This window comes from Gavia stellata, chromosome 1, assembly GCF_030936135.1.
Source record: "Gavia stellata isolate bGavSte3 chromosome 1, bGavSte3.hap2, whole genome shotgun sequence".
Classification (NCBI taxonomy): domain Eukaryota; kingdom Metazoa; phylum Chordata; class Aves; order Gaviiformes; family Gaviidae; genus Gavia; species Gavia stellata.
The window spans coordinates 117,362,834-117,386,138 of NC_082594.1; the positions used below are offsets into that span (position 1 = coordinate 117,362,834).

Sequence of the window (23,305 nt, forward strand, 5' to 3'; positions counted from 1 at the left end):
TATCTGCAGACCTCTGCTGCTCCCAAGCCAAGGCAGTGTGGAGGGGCCTCACAGTGGGGGGAAACTCGTTTTCTCCAGAGACAGAGGAGGACAAAGTTTCCTGTCTTTTCTCTCCAAGCCATCTGTCACTTCCCCACCGGCTTTCTCAGGCTGGCTTCAGATTAATGGCTGAGTGGATGGTCTTTAACCCTTGCTTGACCCATGCCAGCAAAGGGGAACCTATCAACCAGGGAACCTCTGATACATTCACTGTGGCACAGCACAGCATTGCATGGTTGCAAAATGGTGGGGTTTCAATAAGAAATGATATTATTGTTTCCTAGCGTGACATCAGAGTAAGAGCAGGGCTGCCCTTGGCTCCTTAGAGACACAGCATCACCATTGCTGGGTGCAGCACCACCAGAAATTAAGTGACATCAAGTCTACAGGTCCTCCAAGACAGCCAACTCTACAGAGGGCAAAGACGTCATAACTTTTCACGTGACTGCCTATTAGAAGGTAACAAAATTATCCAGATATTATGTTGTGGATATTATCCAAGATCCACAATATTATCCAAGTATTTTGTCTGTTAACACATAAAAAGTCTGGTAACAGCTTGGCAGGAGACTACAAACCTGGCATAAAAATAGAGACAGCTTGGCTTCAAGACCAGAGCAATACTTGTGAAGGAGCAACTCCATACGTGCTGTGCTATGTGTCTCTTCCTTCCTAGTGAGCACTCTTGTACTTCTGAGAGCCCGAGGACATTCAGAAAGAACTGGTGTCCCTGCCGTAAAGTTGCCTTGTTCCTTCTCCCCTGGAGGATCTGTTTCTTAGTCAAATTAAAGGTTACAGCTGAGGACTTGTCTCTGCAAGCTGCTCTTCTTCATTAGAGAGAAACAAATGGGGCTGTAGGGCATGTTGAAAAAGTCAGAATTCCCCTTTTTGCCCTGAAATATATCAAACGCAAAATAGGAAAATCACAAACCAGGTAGGCAGCTGAGACTCATTAAAAGGAAATCCTGGTAATAAGACAGGAAAGAGATCAATAACAAGCTATTCCAATGTGAGGGGGTTTCCAGCAGGATGCTTTAAAGATGAAGCTTCTGGGAAGTCTTCCCCACTATCCACAACTTAGAAGAGTGTCCTTTGCGCAAAGTCTGAAGTGTCATGGTTCATGCTGTGGAAAGGGATATAGACTACTTTTGCAACACTAGGATTGGGCTCGAGATGCTGCAAGCACACCTGGCACGATGGCACATGCCCATATGCTAATATCTTGTGCTGCCTTTGGACGACTCCTTTAGGCAAGCTGAGCCCTGCCGTCCAAGCAGGTCGCTTACAGAGCATGCCCTTTGGTGCTTGAATTTCACTTCCTTTTTTAAAAAAAACTGATTTCCCTGCTGCTGAGTTGGTTGTTTTCTTCTCTTAGGTACCACCACATAAGCCAACTCGGAGGAAACCACCATGCTCCCTTCCATTGTATTCCCACAAAACTGAGACAAGTGACAATGATGAGCAAGTGAGTATCAATTTAATAGGGGGGCAAGGTCTTTCCTCTCTGCAACCTGTTCTGTCCTGAGACACGATCTTGGAGGTAGCAGAGAGGTTAGGCTGTGCAGCAAAAGACATCAATCGTGCAGCATCAAACCTTCCCCTGTTCACACATATGTATTGACTAGAGTCAGCTCCATGCTGTTTCCCACTCCTGTGGGACGGATACACATCCCATTTCTACTGCTTTTTTTTTTACCCTTAGAGCACTGACGGATCCACCCAGTTACCACCTTTCACGCATTTTAAAGCAGGAAGTGCTGGCATTTATTAGATTTGAACAGTGCTTAGCACAGGGAGCATCCATGCTGTTTGTTGCCTTCAGATGAACTCTAGAGGTTTGAGCATAATGGCGTAATAGTTCTGCTCTTGAGATTTTTCCTTCTTCAGAAAAAGGGAATAACTAGTCTAGAGTGAAGAGGGGTTTTGTCAGCAATACCCACAGAATATTGTCTTGAGGTGTCCTCCATACAGCATCCTTGAATGAACAGGTCCCAGTAGGCTGGCAGCTACTCACTAAGGTTTATGCTCAGGCCCTTTCCAGTCACTTCTGTCCTTCTATATTTCAGGGTATGAGGTCTAGCCACCAAATTTCACATTGTCACCTGCCCTTTACAAGGGAGTGGTTCTTTGTCCTTCTTTTCTGACAGCTACAGGCTCTTGCTGCCTCCATGCCAAAGGAGCACAAGCTTTAAAATCTTAGATTCCTTTCTTTTCCTTTGGACCTGAAAAAAGCAATATGCCCCTTCTCAAAGCAATGCTCTCCATTTCTCATACTGTTTTCAGCCTTTCATAGCTCTACCTTTCTGGCTACTTATGCCTTTCCTGCCCATACTGATTGGATACCCTTTAACTCTGTTAGTCAAGTGGTGGCAGAAAGTCTTTCCTGTCACAAAAAGTTCACAATGTTTGCCAACATAAGGCTTGTACCCTTTAAGAGGTAGAGTTTTAATCTGTCTGGTCCTGAAATAATATGAGGGGAAACTGTGTCATAGGTTAGATACCTTAGTGAAGGCCATGTAGCAGCAGAGCCATTACACATCACCTAACTCAGATACTTCAGCCAGAAAGCAGACAATCACCTTTTCTCCCAGAGGAAGGATACATGTATGTAGAGCCCTAAGATGGCTAGATCACAGAAGAGGAGCAGGGTCAGGAAAGAAGAAAGCAAACTTTTGTGTGAAGACGCTGTGTGAGGCTTCATTTGCTTCCCTGCTAGCACTTTCTGCTTATCTCTTCCAAGTTTTCTGCCTTCATTGTACTTCCTCTTTTTCACCTACTTTACTGTGACTTTTTCATGTTTCATTTTGTTTTGCAGAAGCGGTCTCCAAATGCTTGCCCCATTCCCAAGGTCAAAGTGAAAAGCTCCCCCATGATTGAAAAGCTGCAGGTACGTCCTGGAAGAGCCCGCATGGCTGCCCCAGCAAATTAAAACTGATTGGCATTTGTCATAGCTACTTCCCTTGTGGAGCAGCCACAGGGGAAGGGGATCCAGGAGCCAAGGGTGACAGCTAGGTAAGCAGGGCAGTGGCCTCACTGATGAGGGCCCAGTCCCACAGTACACAAACAAGGAAGGGAGAGCAAGTCTGGTAATGGTAACCAGTGTCAGAAACAGTCCGACAATCCTCAGGCATGCCCACAGGCAGGTCAGTGCGTGGGTCAGGATCATTTGGATCTGCGGGGTACATGGGCATGGCAGCAGCACAGCTCAGGTACGGAGCAGGGGCAGAAGCCTCAGTTTACATGCAGCTCGCGAGAGAAAGCGAGGGGAACCCTGGCTGACACTTCTTCCAGCTGTTTCTTTACAGCAGTCTAAATCAAACTGAGTCACCTGCACCCTATCGGGGAGCTGGTCTTGAGCACAGGCAGCTACAATCCTGACAGCGGGGAGTGCGCTCCGGGATCCGGCACTCCCCTGCGCGTGCCTAGAAGCTTTGCGCTTCCCTCGCCTCAGTTCCCCCAGTTACTCACAAACACATCCAGTGCTTCTTGCCCTTTTTGAATCTCTCTGCAGCACCTGATTCATGCTGCTGAGGGCAGCTCTGCACTTGATAGCCCGTAGACATAGTGCCCTGCTGCTGCCAGCTGCCTCTCCCAGCAGCACGTGCGACTCCAGAGCACAGTGCTTCCTGGCCGCCCTGACATAACGTAAGCCTATTCATAGCACTCTTAATGCACCCATGGACATTTGCCCACGAGAGCTTCTTAGTGACAGGCCAGCAGGAAGTGTTTTGCCACAGTTAATCACAAGCTTGCTTCTTTCCATGGTCTTCTCATGACTGCACACATCATTCAGAAGACCTGCAGATCAGACTTAAAAATGCAAGGTGTGCTTGGGCACACACAGGGATGTTTAAATCTCAAAGTGATTGCTGGCTGCTTGTTCAGACTTTCTCCCGGCTCAGCCGTCGCAGACTGTGCTGGCTTGGCTGGGGCACTGGAAAATCCCAAAAGGCCTCAGGATGACAGAAGGACACATCCTAAGATCCAGCTGCTGGGGAAGGGCAAATGTCCAGTCATAACTTCTCTGCCCGGACTTGTTTGTTGACAGTGTCACCAGGAGAGACCCAGAACCAGAAGGTATGTGGGTTGTGACAGCTGAGAGATGTGGCAGTTCCCATGGCAAGAGCAAGGGTTCCTCCGTGTGGTTACCGCATGTAGTACACGCCAGTGTCATGCACGCCCGTGACGGGGATTTTTCTTTGCAGGCCAATCTGGCTTTTGCTCCAGCTGCTCTGCTGCCTGGAGCATCTCCCAAAAGCCCTGGTCTGAAAGCCCTGGTTTCTCCGTTCAGCACCCCTCCCTCAACGCCCAGCAGCCCAGGGATTCAGTCCCAGCCCAGTGAAGCGAATGAGACGCCGGTCAGCTTTGATCAACCCCCGGAAGGCACTCAGCTGCAATTCTATAACAAGGTAGGGTAAGTGCTAGGATTTCTCCATCACAGCAGGATAAGGCTTGCTCATCGCTTGGGGATGAAGAGGAAGAGGGGGCTGCAGCCCTCAGTCCTGTCATAACAGTGTGCATTTCTAGCCAAGGGAGGAGATCCACGTGCCTCCTCTCTGCATACCTGCAAATGGATCTTCATGGTCCAGCAGCTCCAGGAGCTTTCCCGGCCCAATGGCTAAAGGGAAGGGGTGAAGTGGCAGGACTCAGTCACCTCAGCTCAGCAGTAACAGGGTGGCTGGTAGCTGGGCAGGGAGCACTGTGAGGAGGTGGTGCCACGTGCCAGCAAATGTCAAAGGTAGATGAGGCGCAGTTTAAGGAGTCATGCAGAGCACAACAGTTTGCCAGGTGTTCCACAGAGTGCACAGCACTTAAAAGGGGAACTGTAACCTGCATTCACCATCCTCGGCTGGAGTGCAGACTCCTTCCTCAACCACTAAACTGCCAAAAGTAGAAAAGGCCGAGACATCCAAAAGTCAGCAGCATCTGCATAATGAATGCAGCATCCTTGGGTTAGGGTCTAATTTGGGCAAGCAGCCACATTTTAAATTGAGACAATGACCTCCAGCACCAGCTTCACAGAAGGAAAGGAGGCATATATTAGGGATCTGCTTGTCCTCTAAAGTAGTCTCTCATACATAGGAGCCCTCGTCTCCCTACCTTTCAGTAGCAGAGCAGGAAATGTGAGGCCACCAGTGTAGCAATCAAGTTTCCCATGGTATTTTCCTCCGTTGTGCTTTTCCTGCTTTCCAGTACTGCTCTTTTGACTGCTTCAATGTCTGCTTTTCCTGCCTCCAAGGTGCGGACACGGGGATCGATAAAGCGCAGGCCTCCCTCCAGGAGGTTCCGAAGATCTCTGTCCGAGTACGGAGACGGGGAAGATTTAGGGGTCAACATCTCCTCTCCAGAAAATGGTGCCAAGGAAGATGGGGATGAGGTGTTTGGGCCCAAGGGGAAGACAGAGAAGGCAGAAACAGGGGGCAAAGAGCAAAAGAAACAGATGGGGTCTGATGAGAAGCCCCCATCAAGGAAAGGATCCAGCAGATCAGAAGATGAAGAAAAAGAGGAAAAACAGGCAGAGGAAATGACTCCTTGCAAGAGTAACGAAGGGGATACAAAGGAGGAGGAGGAGGTGTGTCAGGGTGCCCTAGGGGAGGAGAGCTCTCCCCAGCCTCCCTCTGGAGACAAGGAGAAGGTGTGCGAGGGTCCCCAGGGAGAAGAGCAGCAAGGCACTGCCTGTGAACAGGAAAAGGGGGACAAGGAGAAGGAAGAAACTGAAACTGAAGCTGAAGTGAAGGAGACCAGTGAGAGCACAGATGCACGGAGAACGTCAGACACTGAAGAAACGCCACTGGTGCCTGAACCACTGCAGGACACAGTGGGCTTAGAGACTAACAGTGAGCCTTCAACGTCAGCCATGCAGGACCACAGCACCGCGTAACCATGATGCACAGGTAAGACGTGTCAGCATGATGATGGCTCCTAAAATACTAGAGGGTTTTGCTTACTAATGAAAATGGCAACTGTGACAGAACAAACCAACATTTCTGCGGCTCCCCACACCTCAGGAGTATCAAATCTCAGGCCTGCAGAGGCTACAAGGCAGAGTATTTAAAACAACCAGCCCTCCTGGGTGGTGTTATAGAGAGAGAGGATGGAAAAGAAGCAAAGCCGATTCTGGCTTCAGTAAAACAGAGAGGCTCTGCTCACTGGGCACCCTGCTCAATTGCTGTTTTGAAAGCATTTTGAAAGTACTTACAGTAGAAAGCACTTCTCCCTAGCAGTAACCATGTATATACTATCTCAATATGCCTCCTTGCATATACATCTTTATATGTATATGTGTGCACATGCTGTATATATACTTACGTACATATATATTCTCTCTCTCTGTGTTTAGCTTGTTAGCTTTGCCAGCAAAAATAGTGTCTGCACACATACCAGTTTCATGATCAGCCCTGAAAGCACGCAAACACAGGCCTCTGCACTGGCTAAAGCGAGGCTTGTTCCATGTAGCTTCTTATGTAGTCTCTAACCACTGATAATGTAGCCACAGATGCCTGAGGAAGTATCTCATTCCACCTCATCCACCTGTCCCCTCTTCAAATGCCTCCTCGGTTTGGCAAGGCGCAGCTGAAGGAAGCAGGCTGGTGCTCAGGCTGCAGCTCGCCTCTGCCTCCTAGCACGGAAACTACCAAAGTACCCCCAGGTCACAGACTCCCCAGCACCATATTTACTTAGACCCATGATTATTTTTCATTATTTCCTTACTTTTCCCCTCTCAAAAGGACATACCCAATCAGGGCACAGGAGACTTAACATGGGAATAGGAGCCATCTAACCCTACCAAGGTGGAAGCTACTGGAAAACCTTCAGTGGCAGGAGAGGAGCAGAATACGGATATCCCCCCGAGGTCCAAACTCATCCCGGAGCTGAGTGGCTGCTTGCTGGCTCTCTGCTTTGCACCATCATATTTTGGGACAGTTTGAACAAGAGACTGGCTTGCAATCGCTTCGGAGTTCAAAACTGAGGTGTTGGCTGATGTTCCTTGGTGAGATTCGCCAACTGAGAGACCTGATACACGCTGTCCTGGAGCCGACCACCACCACTACTCCTGGGCCCTCTGCTCCTTCATCCTGCTCCAAAATGTCTTTTTCTTCTCCCCTGTATTGGTCTTAGATGAAGTTCATCAGTTACATACATACATGTATGGTGCCTTTTTGGTAGCTTCTTTTGAAATATTTTGGGTTTTCAAATTTCAGTAAATAATGTTTTAACAGTAGGGAAAAGTATGTTTTCTCCATATATGCTGTATGGCAGACAATGTGAACTCCAAATATGGGGAAAACTCTTAGGACATTGTTCATAAAGCATAAAATCCCTTTCTAGTGGGGGTCGAGCTGGCTGATCTGTGAAACTGCCGGCTGTGGCGAGCAATTTTTTTGTGTGATTCAACTTTGGGGTGTTTTTAGTGCTGGTGGAAAGTAACAACCAACAGATTTGATGCACAGAAAAGATGTGCTGCCTAGGTCAATACGGCAAGTTTTCTTACCTGGCTCTGTGCTGCAGTTCAGATTTAGAAGGGCTGCCTGTCCATCAGTCTTTCTCACTTCCAGGCCCTATCCGATCTTTTGATTTTCTTTTGAAATTTTCAGTGTGTGGCCACTGAGTGCCACTCGTGATAGAAACCATCCTGGCTTACTGGAAACAGCTGACTAATTTTACATAGGTCAAAGAAGAGGTCTTAGATGGCTGAGTTTCCAGTCGTTCTGCCTGACTGAATATGAACTGGTGAAGGACAGATTGCCAGTCCCTCCTAAGTACTGAGGCATTGTACTAGATTTGCATTCACTCTTGGGGTACTAGTTAAGTCACGGGTCTAGCAGTTGCTAAGCCAAAAAAGCTTTTACATCTGGAGAGTATTTGTTGCCCGTAAGAAATAAGTTATGCAGGGAAGGATAGATAACAGACCCTCACCTGACCAGTTTCCTGACAGTAGTGCTTGAAGCTGTATCTGCAGTACTGAATAAAAAGCTGCTCTGGCTCAAGGCCACAGACCTCACGTCCACAGTGTGACGTGGAGCTGCGGACAAGTCAGCCTTGTCAAAAGCTGAGCCAAGGAGTCAGCTAGCTGTTGGGTGGTGTGAACGGTCAGAAGCCAGTGCCTGAACCTGCTGCCAGCCACCTAGTACCCAGCAACACAGTACCTCAGCTACAGAGACCCAAGGGCAGAATCATCCAGCTCCTCTTCATCCGTCACAAAGCTCCTCCTAGCAAATGTTAAGCTGAGCAGAGTTGGAGGCTTGGGTTGTCCCCAGCTCTCTGGACAGGCACAAGCATTTTATACAGCACAGCCCACATCCATCCTTGACTGGGCTCTGCAACACAGCAGTGTTAGAAACCCCATGGTTTTGAGGGATATCCCTTTTCTGTTCACCAGCTCTAAAATCGCAAGGAAAGAAGTGGCTCTGGGCTCTGCCTTTCTTTTTCCCAAGTGAGAGCACTGAGGTGTTATTTGCTGAGAGCCAGTAGCGTTGCCCCTCCTGTGTAGCACGGGCTTGTTGGCAAACATGACCCCCATATCCTTTTGAGCCATGCTGTGGAGCAATGTTGTCTTTGAATCCATTTTAATCTGTTTGTTAAAGCTTGTATTCCAGGGCAGGCTGCAATCATCCTCTGTACCCTGTTTCTTCTCTCAGCAGAGTGTCCCATCTGGATGTGAGTGATTGTGCCTTACTGTATATATAGATATACGTGTGCCTGTTTAGAGAATGAGTATGTGTGTCCCGAGCAAGGGAACGGAAATCCGAGGGAGAAACAGAAGAAATAAATGGTGGAATAAAATGAAGCCGAAACAAAATGGGTGTGTTTCCTCCTGGGGATATGAAGGAGCCTGAGGAAGGACGGGGAGAGCTGGTAGCAGCAGGCAAAATAGGGGTGGGATTTCCACTGCCATTGGAAGAGTTTAAAATTCAATTTTAATTTAATTTGTGGTATTTTTTACTTTTGGGGAAGAGCGATAACCAATGTGCTTAACCCACGATGGAAGGTGTTCTTTGGGGCAAGCAGTGACGCTGGCAACTGCCACACTCCCTGCCCTAGCCCTGCAGGTATGTAGGAACAGAAGAAAGCAAAGCAATCTAGCCTAGTGCCATTTCTCCAACAGAACAAGGGTTCAGGGGAAGCGTAAAAACACACACATAAGGCAACACACAGTGATCCTTCCTGTGAGACTTCCCAGCTTCTGGCAATCAACAGTTTAGAGACTTTCTGTGCCAGAAGTTGCATCACCATCTTCCTCCTTGATGGCTTTACAAATTGCAGGAAAAAAGACGCCTGTTTCTCAGCTGAAGGCATCCACACATCCCTTTCAGGGCAATGCTCGCTCAGGCCATGCACAAACCTTGCCCCATCTGCAGGCCAAGTGAGAGCAATTTTAGAGAAGACTCCTTGGCCAGCATTAGCATCGTGACACCGCAAAAGGAGAGGATATATGTGGGCACGTATCCCTTCCCCATCCATACTATCAGGAAACATCAGCTTGGCCAGTGTGGTCTTGTATCCACAAGGTGTACAGGGTTAAAAAGTTTTGACTGAAATGTAGACCACAGCTTGGCTTGGTGTGTAGGGTGGGGACGCCTGTTCAGGCCAATATGTACCTGTCAAATTCCTAAGGCTGGAGTGTATAATGTCAGGTGTAAGGCCACTGACGGTCAAACAGGAAAATGCCCTCAGCAAGAAAAATCTGATGTAATTTATGCAATTCCTCTGGTGTGGATGGTGCCTGAAAGATTAAAAAAAAGTAAAAACACAAACCTTACAGGCCAGAAGACCTTTAAACTGGGGGAGAAGGATGGAAAACAGAGCAAGAATTAAGTGGAGAAAGCAATGCAGCACAAGAGTAAGGAGACTTTTGCAGTTGTGTTTGGCTGGTGTCCTGTTGTTTTTATGGTTATTTTTTGATTGGACTGTTTAAACTGTAGTCTGAAGCACAAGAAAGCATTGGATGAATAAGGACTGAGAGCAATTACTGATGGGAGGAACAGGATTTTTTGAAAGATCTGGGATGCAAGTGAGGCTGGTACAGAGGTGTGGAAACACGAGGAGGAAGCGTGAGGATGACAGGCGGCATTAGCAGGATATAGCACATCAGAGATGAAGTGGAAGCCAAAGAAGCAGGGTGGAGTGGATTCAGAAAACAAAGGGAACGCTGCTGGCTACTCTGGGCCCCAATACCTGAGTAACACACTCCCAACACTGAGGCACTTCTCCCAGAAACCCGGGGCCCTCTGTTAAGCCATTTCCCTTGCAGCCTCCGGCAGGCCCCAGTGGCCACTCCTGGAAGGGAACCACCAGCTGACTCCACACGGGCCAGGCCACCCCACAGACCCTCACCTCACCCACTTGGGGGGCTGCCATGAGAGGATTCGTACACGCTTGCATACGTAGCTACGTGTGTAACCCCACACAGCCCCACACAGCAGGAGGGTGCGAGCGGGTGAACGACCTTGCCTGCCCTGCCTCTCGCTCCGCCCGCCCAGCGAGGAGAGCGGAACCCAGCGCCGCCCGCCCTCACACCTCGAGGGGGCACAGCGCCTAACGGCTCGGCAAAGCGCGGGCCGGGATAAACCAAAGCCGTTCGGGGGGGGAAGGAGGGGGCGTTTCCCATTCCTCCCTTCACCTCCGCTGAGAATGAGCTCGCCCGGCTTCGAGCCCCGGGGGCCTGACGGCCCGCCACGCGTGTCTGGCGCGAGCGCGAAGCGGGGGGCGCGCGTTTGTCCCCCGTCGGAAGAGCGCAGGAGCGGTATCTGCGCAGGGGAGCGCCGCGGGGGCCGCTGCTTCCCCCCACGGGGACTTGGAATCGTCTCTATCAAGCGGAGTCGTAGGCTCGGGGGAAGGGCGATGCCACGGGTTACCCGGGGGGGGGCACGGGCAAATCGCAGCAGCCTGCGCAGTGAGGGAGAGGAATGGTGTCTTCCGAAGCGGTGGGCAGAACCATTGGGAGTCTGGTGGGGGGGAAGGGCAGACCCACGGAGGGCGCTGGGCGGGAGGGTAGGTAGTGCTGGGCGGGAGGAGGCGGGAAGTCAGTCAAGTGCTGAGCTGGGAGAGAGATAGAAGAGAGCGGCTCGTTGGTCTAGGGGTATGATTCTCGCTTCGGGTGCGAGAGGTCCCGGGTTCAAATCCCGGACGAGCCCGCTACGAAGGGGGACGCGGCAGCGGCTTCCATTTTGCTGCCGCCGTCCCCCCCTGCGTTTTTGTTGCCTCGGGTCCGCCCGCGGCCTGAGGGTGGGCTCGGGGGAAGGAGCCGGAGGTGGTGTCGGGGGCAGCGGCAGGCTCCGCGCTGCTCCGGCGGCACGGCCGTCGTTAGCGGAGGCAGAGCCGCCGTGAGGGACAGAGGTGGGCCTTGGGGGAGAGGGAGGAGCCGCTCCGCAGCCCCGTCTCGTTGGGGGTGCGCGGGGGCTTAGGAAAGGTAAGGGGGAAGGCAGGGGCCTTAATTCGGGGTAGCGGCGCCCTGTGCGAGGCGAAGAGGGGGCGTAGGACAAGACGACCCCTTTTGAGTTATTAACGCGTCTTCCTTGCGTTAAAAGGAAACGCGTGTCTCGTCGTCCTCTCCGTGGCCCTTCGCTGTGTGCGGTAGCCGCCGCTGGCTGCTCGAGAAGCCCAGCGGAGGGCACCGGTTGGCGTCACTGGCGCTGAGTAGGGAGCGGGGCGGGAGTGGCGAGAGAAAGAAAAAGGTGGGCTCGTCCGGGATTTGAACCCGGGACCTCTCGCACCCTAAGCGAGAATCATACCCCTAGACCAACGAGCCGCCGCGAAGGAGTATTTTTCTCCCTTCCAGAGGAACGCTCGCCGGCTGCCGGGCGGCTCGGCCGGGCCCCGGGCGGCCGCCTCCTACCGCCCTGGCCGTGGAGGCCGCCCGCAGGGGGAGGCGGTGCGGACCGCGGGCTGCGCCGGCGGTTGGAGCAGAAGCAGGCTGCAGGTAGACGGGGGGATCGTTTGCCAGGCCTGAACGCTCTCTTCTTCTGCAGCCGTGCGCCTACGAGCTGGTAATAGAGACGGATGAGAAGCCCCCGGACAACAGCGTTCCATAAATGCGCGGTGGTAAACAGGCCTCACGACAGCCAAGCGTTTGCGGCCTGGTGCCAGCCTGCAGCGGCCCGGAGGCAGTGGAGGCCGAAGTTGCCCTCCCGCCTCAGCCTGGGAGGCCGCGACCCCCGTGGTTTACCTCAGCCTGTGCCTGCCCAGGCGGGGGGTGCCTGTGAGGGGTAGGGGTGCCGCTGGGCAGCCGGCACTTGCAGCCGCCCGCTCGCCTGCCCCGCCAGTGCGGCAGCCTCGCCGCTGCGGCCTGCAGCCCGCCAAGGAGCGGTCAGGGCTGACGGGGACTGTTCTTCTGCAGTGGCCTTGGTGGGACAGCTCAAACAAATCTCAGACACGTGGCCCGTCCCGCTTTTTTGCAGTGCTCCATATTACTGATGAGGCACCTGCACTGTTAACTCTACGTGCTGTTGCTCTCCAGGTTTCTTCCAATCACTGTGGCAACCCTATCTACCCTTGTGTGCAAAATCTGCTTAATATACGTCTAGCCATGAACCACAGCAGTCAAACCACAAACTCCCATCAAAAGAAGGCAAGTTCATGGCTCATTTCCATAAATGTAAAACTGTACTGCAGCCAAGCAGTGGTGACTTTACTTTCCTACTTCACAGGTGACGATTTTATGCACACCTGTTTAAATATCAGAGTCTTCTTGCAACAAACGCTGATGCTGGTCAGGCTAGAGGTCAGTGCTACCTTGGCTTTTGTCGCCGTACAGTAACAGTCGCTGAACTAATTTTGTCGATATTCCAAGAAACTGGGGGGAAGGTAGGAGGGAGAGACAGGAAAAATAATTGCTTCCATTTGATGGGCTTTTTTATAGATTAAGATTATCAAGAATACTTGTGGCTCAAGCATCAGTTCAGCACTGGAATAGCTCGTCATTAGCATCTTTTTCCATTGTAAGTTTTCCTCAGAACACTTATCCGTGCATAGTGGGTGATCCAAGACATTCTTTTTAATTGAATTATGGAAAATTAATTAGCAAACTCTTCAAGTACCATATGCAATTACTGTGCTGCTGCCAGCTCTGAGTTTTAAAGGAACCACTGCATTTCTGTTTAACCAGCGCAAACTTAAATGTACCTGCCAGTCACAATTTCTCCCAACTTGCAGAGGGAAAAGTAATGTTGTAATTGACACCCAATACTTTCTTTTACAAATAGAGCCTGTTTTTTCTTTCTCTCTCATGTTCTTCTCTTACCGTTTCAAAATGAGCATGTTGGGTGGGTTATTTTTTGCAGGAATGCATTATCTCTGCACACTAAACAGTGTCTACTGTACAATTCCCTGAGGAGGTACAGAGATGCAGGCTAAATAGAAAACAATCAAAACCATTAAAAATGTAAAATCAGTCTGAATATATTTGCTTCTCCTATAAGATGTTACCCTTATTTTGCTTGACATCATAATCCTGCTTGCTCTCTCTGGCAAGCTACTAGAGAGCTCTTCAAAACAGTAGGATAACAAAGGTTTGAATTTCTAACATAAACAGCAACCATTAAAAAATGTATTTAACCTCCTCCCCAGTGGGACATACACTTTTTTAGATCTTCCTCTTGTGATAAGCGGAAACAAAAAAAGACACAAAAGCATTTTTTCCTTCTCTTTGTGGGACTGAAAGCTGATTTTACTGCGTGTGAGAAAGCTCAGAAACCAGTTGGGCAACTTGACAGCAGCCTGCTGACAGGCTGCTGTGGTCTCTCTTGCCCCACTGTCTGGGCAGTCCTGCTCTCTTGCTGCTGCTTGTCTGACCTTACGGGCGAATGGATTCAGTGTGGAGAAAAGTAACTCCCCACCTCTCCATATGCAGACAGAAAAAATGAGTTTGTTGCCAGCTGAATTGAGCTGAATTACTAAGAAATTTGATAAATACCAATATTATCAGTAGAGAGTAGAGTTGCCTAGCTAGAAGGGAAAAGGATGGCAGCAACTACACCTTTAATTGGGTTAGCTTATCAAGGAGTTGTGTGCTGAGATGAGTTAAGGAATTGTGTAGTACAGCTTGTAGGCTCTGCATTTAACAGCTTACTCTGAGAAGTGTTCCCAGTTCTGTTTGTCATAACCTTAACAGTAACATGCCAACACATACAAATGCAATATATGTTCCTCAGGACAAATTAGGTTTGCTCCAGCACCTCGCTTCCTCTTCTGGAAATAGCAGAAGACAGTAATTTGATCATTACTACCTGGAAAAAAAATGGTCGACAGTAAGTAGACCAGATACTCTCCCGGATATTCTCTGTTTTGAACAGCTGTACTACTACACAGCGAACAGGACACTCGTAGGGCTGTACCTGTGACAACGTTCTCAGCTCCGTCAGGGAAGGGAGATACTGTAGGAATCCTCCGGCAAGGGGCATGTGTGGCTGAATCAGGCTTATTAGTACATAAAAAGAGAATGCTTGAGCTCTGTGAAGGACAGTACATTTGAGAATAAGAAAAAGGATATATCTTTTGAGAAAATTTAGGTTGGCTATCTTGAAAAAATGCCTAGAAAAGACAAAGCTTGGCCTCTTCAGGGGACTGAACATTTTTAAACTGTGCAGTACTGAAGGACGTGAAGGTAAATACTGAACTCTGAGTATTGAGGTGCTTCCATGTCGGTAGAGCACTTCCAGTCACTGAGGAGAGCTGTAAGGGTGGGTGGAGTTCCCATGGAAAGGAAGAGTTCTGAGGGAGTATTGAGGCAAAAGGGCTGGGGATGAAAGGCCTATCAGTTTCTGCTCCATTTGGAAAGGGGAGATTTTGATCAGTTGGCCAAAGACTCACCTGGCAAGGGAAGTCAAAGGGACTAAATGAGGTGGCAACCAAACAAGGTGATAATTCCCTCTGATACAAAGAGTTGCCTGTGTTGATCTTTATTCCCAATTGCTGCCCTTGATTTCTGGTAGCCTGGGTTTCTAGAAAACGTACAACGGTTAGCTGAGAACATCCTCCAGAGCCTCCCCCTAGGGCATGAATAATGAATGCATACGCCATTACGTTTCAGATCCCATGAGAGCTGTGAACCTGCTATCTACATCACAGCTGGGAAAAAAAAAAATCTGCCTGTGTTTTCGCAGGAGCTTGCTTCATCAGGGCCCTTCTCAACATGGCACACAGTAGCGGGGCTTTCTTGTGGCCTCTTTCATCTGCAGATGTGATTAGGTGGCCGGAGAGTGGCAAAGAAACTGTGGTGGCACATGCATCTGGCAGAGGACTAGCATCCATGGAGCACCAGGCAGGAGGGAACTGAGTATGTTGCAGGCCTCTGGTGTCTCATGGATGCAGTGAGCAATAGCCTTGTGATATGACTAAGCTTGTGCAACTTCATTAAAATACATAGCTTAGCAAAAGAAGAAACATATGCAAAGAGGTTCCCAAAAGGGAGGGAGCGAAGCAAGGTAATAAAGAAGGAAGGGTGAAAGCATGGTCTCAGGGGGTCTGTAACAGCAGGGAGTCCAGTCAGTAAGCTGGGGGAAATTCCAAGCAGGTACTTTCAGGTGAAAGGCAAAGGCGCTTATACGATTGGCATAGCAGGAGAGCTTCTGAAGGAGCCTGCACTTACAGGCAACGCGCACCGAAACAGGCTCTCCGAGTTAGCAGGGAAGAACAAGAAGGGTCTCGGTGGAGGCAGGGGGAACCCACCCTGGTCCGTGCTTGCAGCAGTGCTCTCCCGCTTCCCCCATGGCCTGGCACAAGCTCTTGGGATGCACACTTGTTAGCCTGTACTGTAACTGGCATCCAGGGGAACTCGCTTGCCAATGCCTGGGCAGACGCTGGGGCACTGAATAAGCGGTCTGCGGTCTACTCCTGTTGTTTCTCTTTGGAAAACCGGGCCTGGTAAATGCAGGGCAAGAGGTTCACATCGGGGAGAGCGCCTGAGACGCTGCGCTGTGCTGTGATCGGACCGAGTTCTGCTGTGGTCCTCATAGGTCGCAACAGCAACGGACTCACAGCTCTTGTGTAGCTCTTGACTAACAAATGCACAACTCCATTTGCGTGACTGTCAGTTATTTTCAGTATTTTTTACTGTAAAACGGGAAGATGGTTAGCGTGCCCCCGAAGGTACGCAGCCAGGCTCTCCACACAGAAGGTTTAACTGTCAGGCAGTGCCAGAGCCTGAGGCGAGGGCATTTGGCGCTGGGCTGCCTTGGGCTCCTTTGCTGCGTCCCTACGGACGCAGGCCAGCGGGCGCGGTACCGGCGAGGCGGAGGTAGGCGGACGGCAGCGCGGGCAGGCTGCGGCCGTGCGCGCAGGGGCGCGGGCTCGTCCTGCTGCCTGCGGAGGCCGAAGCGTTTGTCAGCGGCGAGAGCCGGCGTTTCCAGGCCTCCCCCCGCCAGCACGGCTTGGGGTGCCGCCGCTGCTTCTGTGCCCGGCTCCCCCGGACTTCATTGAACCGGGGGCAGCTCCGGCGGGCCCGCAACCCCCGAGCACACCCCGCCCGCAACAGCACCCCCACAACACCGCCCGCCGGCCAGCGGGGGGAGGCTAGTTACGTGCCCGGCTGGGGGGGGAGGAGCGGGCCAGTGCGTTCCCTGCTCGGATAGGGCTCCTGGACTTGACGGATCGCTCTCCTGGCCAATCCTCGGGGAGGAGCGGGGCAGCGCCGGGGCGGGGGCGAGGGGGACGCAGGAGGTGTGTGCGAATGACAGCGACGAGGCCCTATCCCGGCGAGGGAAGGGGGCTGCGGGGCGCAGGAGGGCGGGCCCGCGGCTGGGGGCGGACAATGGGGGCGCGGGGAGGTGGCGGCAGGAAGATGGCAGCGGCCGGAGGCACTGCGGGGCGTCCGGCGGCCGTCGTTCCCGCGCGGCTCCCCTGCTCGGCGTGGCTGCTGGCCGCCGCCGCCGCTGCACTGACCGCCGGTGAGTGAGTGAGTGAGTGAGTGAGGGCGGGCGGGCCGCTGCCGGTTGCATCCGCAGGGCTCCGCTGGTAGTCTGGGCGGATCTTGATGCGGCGGGGGGAGCTGCCCGGCCCGGCCCGGCCCGACCCGACCCGAGGCGCGGCAGGCTGGGCTCGTCGGCCTGGGTCCGGCCCGGCGGGGACCTCCCGCGCCGATCCGCGCTCGGGAGAGAGGGGCCGGCCCGGCACGTGGAGGCGCCGCCGGGCCCTCGGGGGTGAGGCAGGCGGAGGCGGGCGGCCCTTCCCGGGCCCGTACCTCGCCCCTGGCGGAGGGTGCCGCTCGGGGGACGAGGTCTCCCGGGGAGGTGAGCCGCGCCCCGGCTCCAGCCGGTTCGTGCCTTTAAACGCCGTTCCCGATCCTCGTCGCCGGGTTACCGGGACGGCGGGCGATTTCGCGGGCAGGGTACGGCTTTCCTCTTCCCTGCCCACCCGGTTCAAAATCGGCCCCCTCCGCCTCAGTTAGCGGGGCTCGGACCGGCGTCGTGGCTGTGGGAGCCTGCTCGCTCCCCTCCCCGAGCGCCGGCGGCAGGCCTGGCCCACGCGGGACGCTCGGCGTGCCCGGGCGTGCTGTGCTGGCCGGTTCCTGAGGGACAAGGAGCCGTGTCCCCGGGGGAAGGGAAGGGGAGGGGAGGTGTGCCGGCCTGGCCAGGGCCCGGTGATGCCACGGGTGCGGTGCGTGGCGGCCCCGTGGCAGCGCTTGCCGGCTTTTCCTGGGTGGGTGGATGGGGGGGTGGTGAAGCCAGAGGACGCGAGTCGCCTTTGTTGAGGGAAGGCAGAGCGCGGCGTGGAGGTCGCCGGCAAATGGGGACGCTGGAGTTGTGGTAAATGACTTAGAAAGCACCTTTGATTTGGTCAGTGGTGAAGTATTTGGGTGGAGGAGGGATTACATCAGCCCAGATGAAGTGCTTATGACTCGCGTAGACAGAGAATAAGTACGAGGCTATGGAGCGGTAGAAATGGCAAGGGTAACGCTTAACTTCGCTGTGGCTTACGTTCTTACAGGGCAAAGAGTTCTACGTTTCATCTATCGTTCTGAAATGAAAAGATCATACGCATTTCCCAAGGTAGCTCAGTGTGTGTAGATACCAGGTGTGGACAATGATGGGACGGCAGGCACCTGAAGATATTTTTGGTTGGCAATACTTGCTTAGTGGGTAAAACTTTGCAAAGTATTTCAATAGGAGTCATTAAAGAAGGCTGATGCCTTCTCAGTTCATGTGACTGGAAAACCGTGTAAAACTGTAAGTCCATCTGGAAAGAGGTTTAATAAGGAACTGTGCCGAGTTGTAAGAAACTTAAAACTTCTTATTTCCAAATAGCATTGTTTGGATTTGTTTAAGATTACTGCATTTGCAATAAATGTAAGTAGAGATTGCTAAGGCTTGCTGTATACCTTCAGAGACAGCCTTAACATTTAGAATTAAGTAGGTAGATATGATATACACATAGCTTACAGTAAAACTAAGTTCTTTGAAAATAAATGTGGAGACAAGAGAAGAAGGAAGCGTATTTCCCCTGACCACAACAAAAGGTACAACTACAGTAATGCTACGGGTAGCTGGGAGTAGTAGATCATTCTACAAAGTCTGAGGTATGTAACCAAATATAGTATCTTAAGACCAAGCAAAGCTACAAGATACCCTTTTGGAAGAGCCCCTCCCTAGGGTGGAGACTATCTAAAATGTGAGATTGCAATTTAAAGGAATGAATGGGTGTTAAAATCACTATCTTATCTGTGTTGAACTGTGTTTCTGTTCCCATCCCTACAACTGTTGATATTTGTCTAACTCCAAATCAGAATTTATTCCCATGTTGGCTTCTCTCTGTGCTTATACTGCACATCCTTAATCCTCCTGTCTGCTTTGAAAAGGCACTTTTATTTTTTTTGTCCATGTGTGGAGTTGGCACAAGGTTTACATCTTTGCATGGCAATAAGTGACCAGAGTGCAGGCTCTTCACCTCTTTTGCATATGCAGAGTAGCTTGGTGATGGGTAGGGAAAAGATGACCTTCTCTAGAGTTTGGGGTTGTAAGGAGTCCTGTGTAATAAATACTCTGCCTTTTGGCTTGCATGTGTTGTTCGGTTCCTCCTGTTTTTCAAGGACCATTGACCATCTTTCCATTCCCTTTCCTCATGCTGGATTTTCATCTAGTGAGAGGTTCAGAAATCAAAAACTGCCAACCAAAAGGGCAAGGGCAGAAGTGGTGTTTTCAGAGGGCTGTTGCTGCTCAATTGCTTGGATGTGACGTGTGGCTGGGTAATGTGCTGCATAGCTTAGCTGTCGTCGCTTGTGGCTCCCCTTCTGCCTCTTCATATGCTCGATGGCAGACCTATTTCCTGTGGCCAATAACCTGCAGTGAGACAGAAATATTACTTAGGGGACTGTGTTGTACAGGCCTGGTTTAACATCACAGTCTGCTCTGCCAAGCCTGGTGGGTCACTGTTGCTTCATGGCTAAGTACAGATTTAAGCTTATTTTCTTGTGTGCACCTGCATGCGTGCATTAGAAGTTCATCTTGCTTGTTTATGCTCAGTCATCTGAAAACCCGATTGTTTCATTTACTTGTAAGAATGAAGGATCATTGTCAAATGTACTGTTTGTGATCCTGTGGACATTTGTGGCATAAGTAGTCAATCTAGGTATAATCTCTTGTATGGGGGGGTGGGTGGGTGGGTGAGCCTTGAACAACTAGTCAAGAGTATCAAGAAAATGGATTATCTTGCAATCCTGAATTTGTAAGCCATGTAAGTATCACTTAAAGTGATATCGTGTCTGCGTTTAGCATGAGGATGGTGCCTGATTGCTTCCGAAAGTCTCAAATAATGTCTAGACATTAATGGAAAGAATATTACTGATATTTCTACTGTTCTTTTTGATGCCAACAAAGCCGGATCTTTTTTTTCCTTTTGCCTACTACCCCTTTTACACACACTCACATACATGTGCACGCTTGGATATACACACAGGTCAGTAACAAGCAGAGGACTATTGAGATGTTAAATAGCTCAAGTGCCTGTTACTGCTTTGAGCTCACCTGCACATTTCAGTTGCTGCTTGAAATGTTTCCTGAAAATAACAGTGTAGGTCAGGGTTGCAATGCTCACTTTGTGTTTGTGCCAGGTTTAGTCAGAATTGCTGTATTCACTCCGTCAGAAGCTGTTAGTTCTTTTAAGTTGAGCCCACTGATGCTGCGGGTGGGAAGACTTCCTTGCCTGCAGCGCTAAGGGGTTCTGCAGAGGTGATAAGGTGGATAAACTCTTCTCTCTGCTGGCTGGGTTGAGGGTGGGACTGCTGCTCAGGTCACCTCACTTGCAGCAGCAAGAAGTTCCTGAGTATGTTGAAAAGACTGTGGCTTAATATTTTGGTGATAAAATGTGGTTCAGTGCTACCTTGTAAAATGGCTAGGTTCTTCTTGACCCCAGCCGCCCAACAGTCCTCTACCTCTATGTAAGTAACGATGCACATGGCTCTTTTGCTTGTTACCTGAATTGCAATTGATTGCGTTAAGCAGTAATTCTAGGCTCTGTCTGTGGACTTCCCTTATCCTGACTGATAATAGTAGATAGTGAATGTCCTGTGTACTGTACAGGGTACCTTCAGTCTAGATGGAAGACCGAAGAAATGAAACCTGGTTTTACAAGGCAGATGTCTTGTACTGTTTGACTTGAAAGATTTTAATCTGAATAGTTTCTAAAGAGTTATTATTTTGCTAAAGAGGTGCTATATAGGTCATCATGAAGTCATCTTATAAAGCTTATTATTAGCACCCATAGTGGGAGGTCTCTGAGTGTGATGTGATTTGATCATATATGGCATACATGGCTTTCTACCACCTACATGTAATTAACGGATAAATTAAAAAAGTAAACAGTCTTGGATGCAAAAAAAAAATATTTTTTTTAAATTATTGAATGCTAACTCAGGATTTCCTAGGAATACATCAGAAAGCTGGAAGGTCTGGATATGAAAACATTTACATCCGTATGGTTTGTGTCTTTCTTTTTTGTGTGGTTTGTTTATCTTCATTACTTTGCTGATCTGGGTTAGCCTGACCCTGCATGGGGTCATTAGCACAATGGAGAGGATGCTCAGGTCTTGTGTAAGAGGAAGCTGTGGCAGGAGAGGACAAGAAGTTCTGAACTGGCTTTGCTTCTGGCGAAGAGGCTTGGTGAACTCTAACTTCAGTGATTACTGTTTTCTCAAAACAGTAGTTACTTGGAAGAGCAAGTGTTTACTCAGACTAGGGTTTAGCAGTAAGCTGTGCCCATAGTACAAAAGCTGTGGGTATGCATCCTGAGGCACGTTTAACATCAGTATTGTTTGCTGTCTGAGCTGGTTGATGGATGACCCTTCAGTCAAGTGATTTCACCTAGTTCCACTGTTGCGGTTTTTTCCCCTCATCTCTTTTATCTTTAAAGTGTCAGGACTATTCTGTTACTTGTCCTGAATAAGCCTATTTTTTTTTTTTAAATTGAAGATGTTTATGTCAAGTAAATATATTGGTACTCTTTTTGGCTGGGATAGAGTTAATTTTCTTCATAATAGCTTGTATGGTGCTATGTTTTGGATTTCTGATGAAAACAGCCTTGATAACACACCAGTGTTTTACACTGATTACTTGTTTTACAGTGGCTTATACAGCACCAAAGCCTTTTCTGCTTCTCACCCTGCCCCACCGGCGAGGAGACTGGGGGTACACAAGGAGTTGGGAGGGGACACAGCTGAGATAGCTGACTCCAACTGACCAGAGGGATATCCCAGACCACGGGACATCATGCTCAGCAATGAAAGCTGGGGGAGAAGAAAGAGGAAGGGGGGCTGTTCGGAGTTACGGTGTTTGTCTTCCCAAGTCACTGTTACACCTGATGGAGCCTTGCTTTCCTGGAGATGGCTGAACACCTGCCTGCAGCTGGGAAGCAGTGAATGAAAGCTTTTGCTTTACCTTTTAAACTGCCTTTATCTCAACCCATGAGTTTTCTCACTTTTACCCTTCTGATTCTCTCCCCCATTCCGTTGCGGGGAGTGAGCGAGCGGCTGGGTAGGGCTGAGCTGCCCACTGGCGTTAGCCCACAACCCTTGCATATTGTTCCCTTTTGCTACTCTGCCTTTCAGCTCCTCATTTTTATTTACCTATTGAGTTGGCACTTTCCGGTTGGTGCTGCTGCTAGGTTTTGGCTTAAAGTGCGGAAGGAAAGCAGAACGGCTGGTTGTTCCCATGAACTCTCTTACCTCCAACCCTGCAGAAAAAGATGCTTTGTGGTACATTTGCTGATGCTTTACACACATGATGTTCAGGGCATTAAGGAAGCTTGCCCTAAATGTTGGTTACACCCTACCTTCAGTGTTTAAAATCAGATTGAGGTTCTGATCCTTAAGGGAGGGTTAAACTCTGGGCAGTGCAGCAGTTGCGCGGGTGGTGGCTGGTGGCAGTTTCCTAAGTACTTTCACTTCAGGAGGCGGAGGTAAATCAGGGCAGGTGACTCCAGGTAGGTGAAATGGCCAGCACCAGAGGTGTTTATCTTCAGTTGGCTTCTAGCCATCTGTTACACTTTTCAGCAACTTGTTTTTGTAATGCATGCAAGTGAAAGATGGTGAACAAGGCTCCCTCTTGGTAAAAATTCTATAAAGCCTTATGTGCAGCAGGATTTTTAAAATCTGAGCGGTTACTATGTCTTGAAGTTTTCTGATAGAGGTCTTACAGGATTGCTTGACTCTTCCAGCGTGAAAGGTGTTGAGCTGATGGCTGTGTGGAGATGCTGCATACCCTGCTGCTTGACAAAGTCAGCACAGGCATGGACGAAGGTGCTGCTTTAATCAAAGGGATGGCTCTAGAAATGACCTTATATGTGTAAACTGGGGAAGTGATGTAGAGTATGCTACAAGGGAGGCCATAAACACTTTGCAAAGAGAAGTGTTCCTGCGAAGAACCAGCTGAAGCAGCTCCCATTCAGTGGTTCCTGACCTTGCTCAGTTGTTGTTGTACAAATACAGTGTACAGTGGACTGGGTTAGGGTGTTGGCCTGGTTTAAAAGAAAAGAACGGAAAAAGGGCTGTTTTGAACATGGCTTAGTTCCTGGTAGATTCATCACGTCGTGTTATAAGTGGGCATGGGAGCTATTTAAATTGGCATCACCACTGACAAATTCTTGTGAAACAATGCTTTGAAATACATAGCATGGGCTTTTTCTTTTGGTTTTGTGTTTGCGCTACTGCAGGCTATAGCTAGTTACGAGTTTGCTCAGCAAGTAAGGTAGCAAGTTTGGTTAGCGAGAAAGCATAAGATTGCTATGAGCGAGGTGCCAGAGCTGGCTGCAGGTGTTCAGCAGTCGGTGGAGCGGTAAGGAA

The 23,305-nt window shown here is 50.1% G+C and overlaps 2 protein-coding genes and 2 non-coding genes across 4 annotated transcripts in view; 3 read left to right on the top strand and 1 right to left on the bottom strand.

Moving 5' to 3' along the window:
• The window catches only part of RCSD1 (RCSD domain containing 1), a 35,563-nt gene extending 26,734 nt beyond the window's left edge, over nt 1–8,829 (top strand). Inside the window, exons 3-7 of the mRNA XM_059816531.1 lie at nt 1,415–1,504; nt 2,855–2,926; nt 4,245–4,448; nt 5,279–5,933; nt 6,768–8,829. Coding sequence (XP_059672514.1) covers nt 1,415–1,504; nt 2,855–2,926; nt 4,245–4,448; nt 5,279–5,920 — 1,008 coding nt within the window. The 3' untranslated portion in view covers nt 5,921–5,933; nt 6,768–8,829. The remainder of the gene's footprint in view (nt 1–1,414; nt 1,505–2,854; nt 2,927–4,244; nt 4,449–5,278; nt 5,934–6,767) is intronic.
• Nucleotides 8,830–11,102: 2,273 nt separating this feature from the next.
• Nucleotides 11,103–11,174, top strand: TRNAP-CGG (transfer RNA proline (anticodon CGG)). The gene has a single exon. It is a non-coding gene; the product is annotated as a tRNA-Pro (tRNA).
• Nucleotides 11,175–11,716: 542 nt separating this feature from the next.
• TRNAP-AGG (transfer RNA proline (anticodon AGG)) lies at nt 11,717–11,788 on the bottom strand. Its single transcript has one exon. It is a non-coding gene; the product is annotated as a tRNA-Pro (tRNA).
• Nucleotides 11,789–16,786: 4,998 nt separating this feature from the next.
• The window catches only part of MPZL1 (myelin protein zero like 1), a 45,632-nt gene continuing 39,113 nt past the window's right edge, over nt 16,787–23,305 (top strand). Inside the window, exon 1 of the mRNA XM_059821264.1 lies at nt 16,787–16,922. Within this exon, the coding sequence (XP_059677247.1) occupies nt 16,787–16,922 (136 nt within the window). The remainder of the gene's footprint in view (nt 16,923–23,305) is intronic.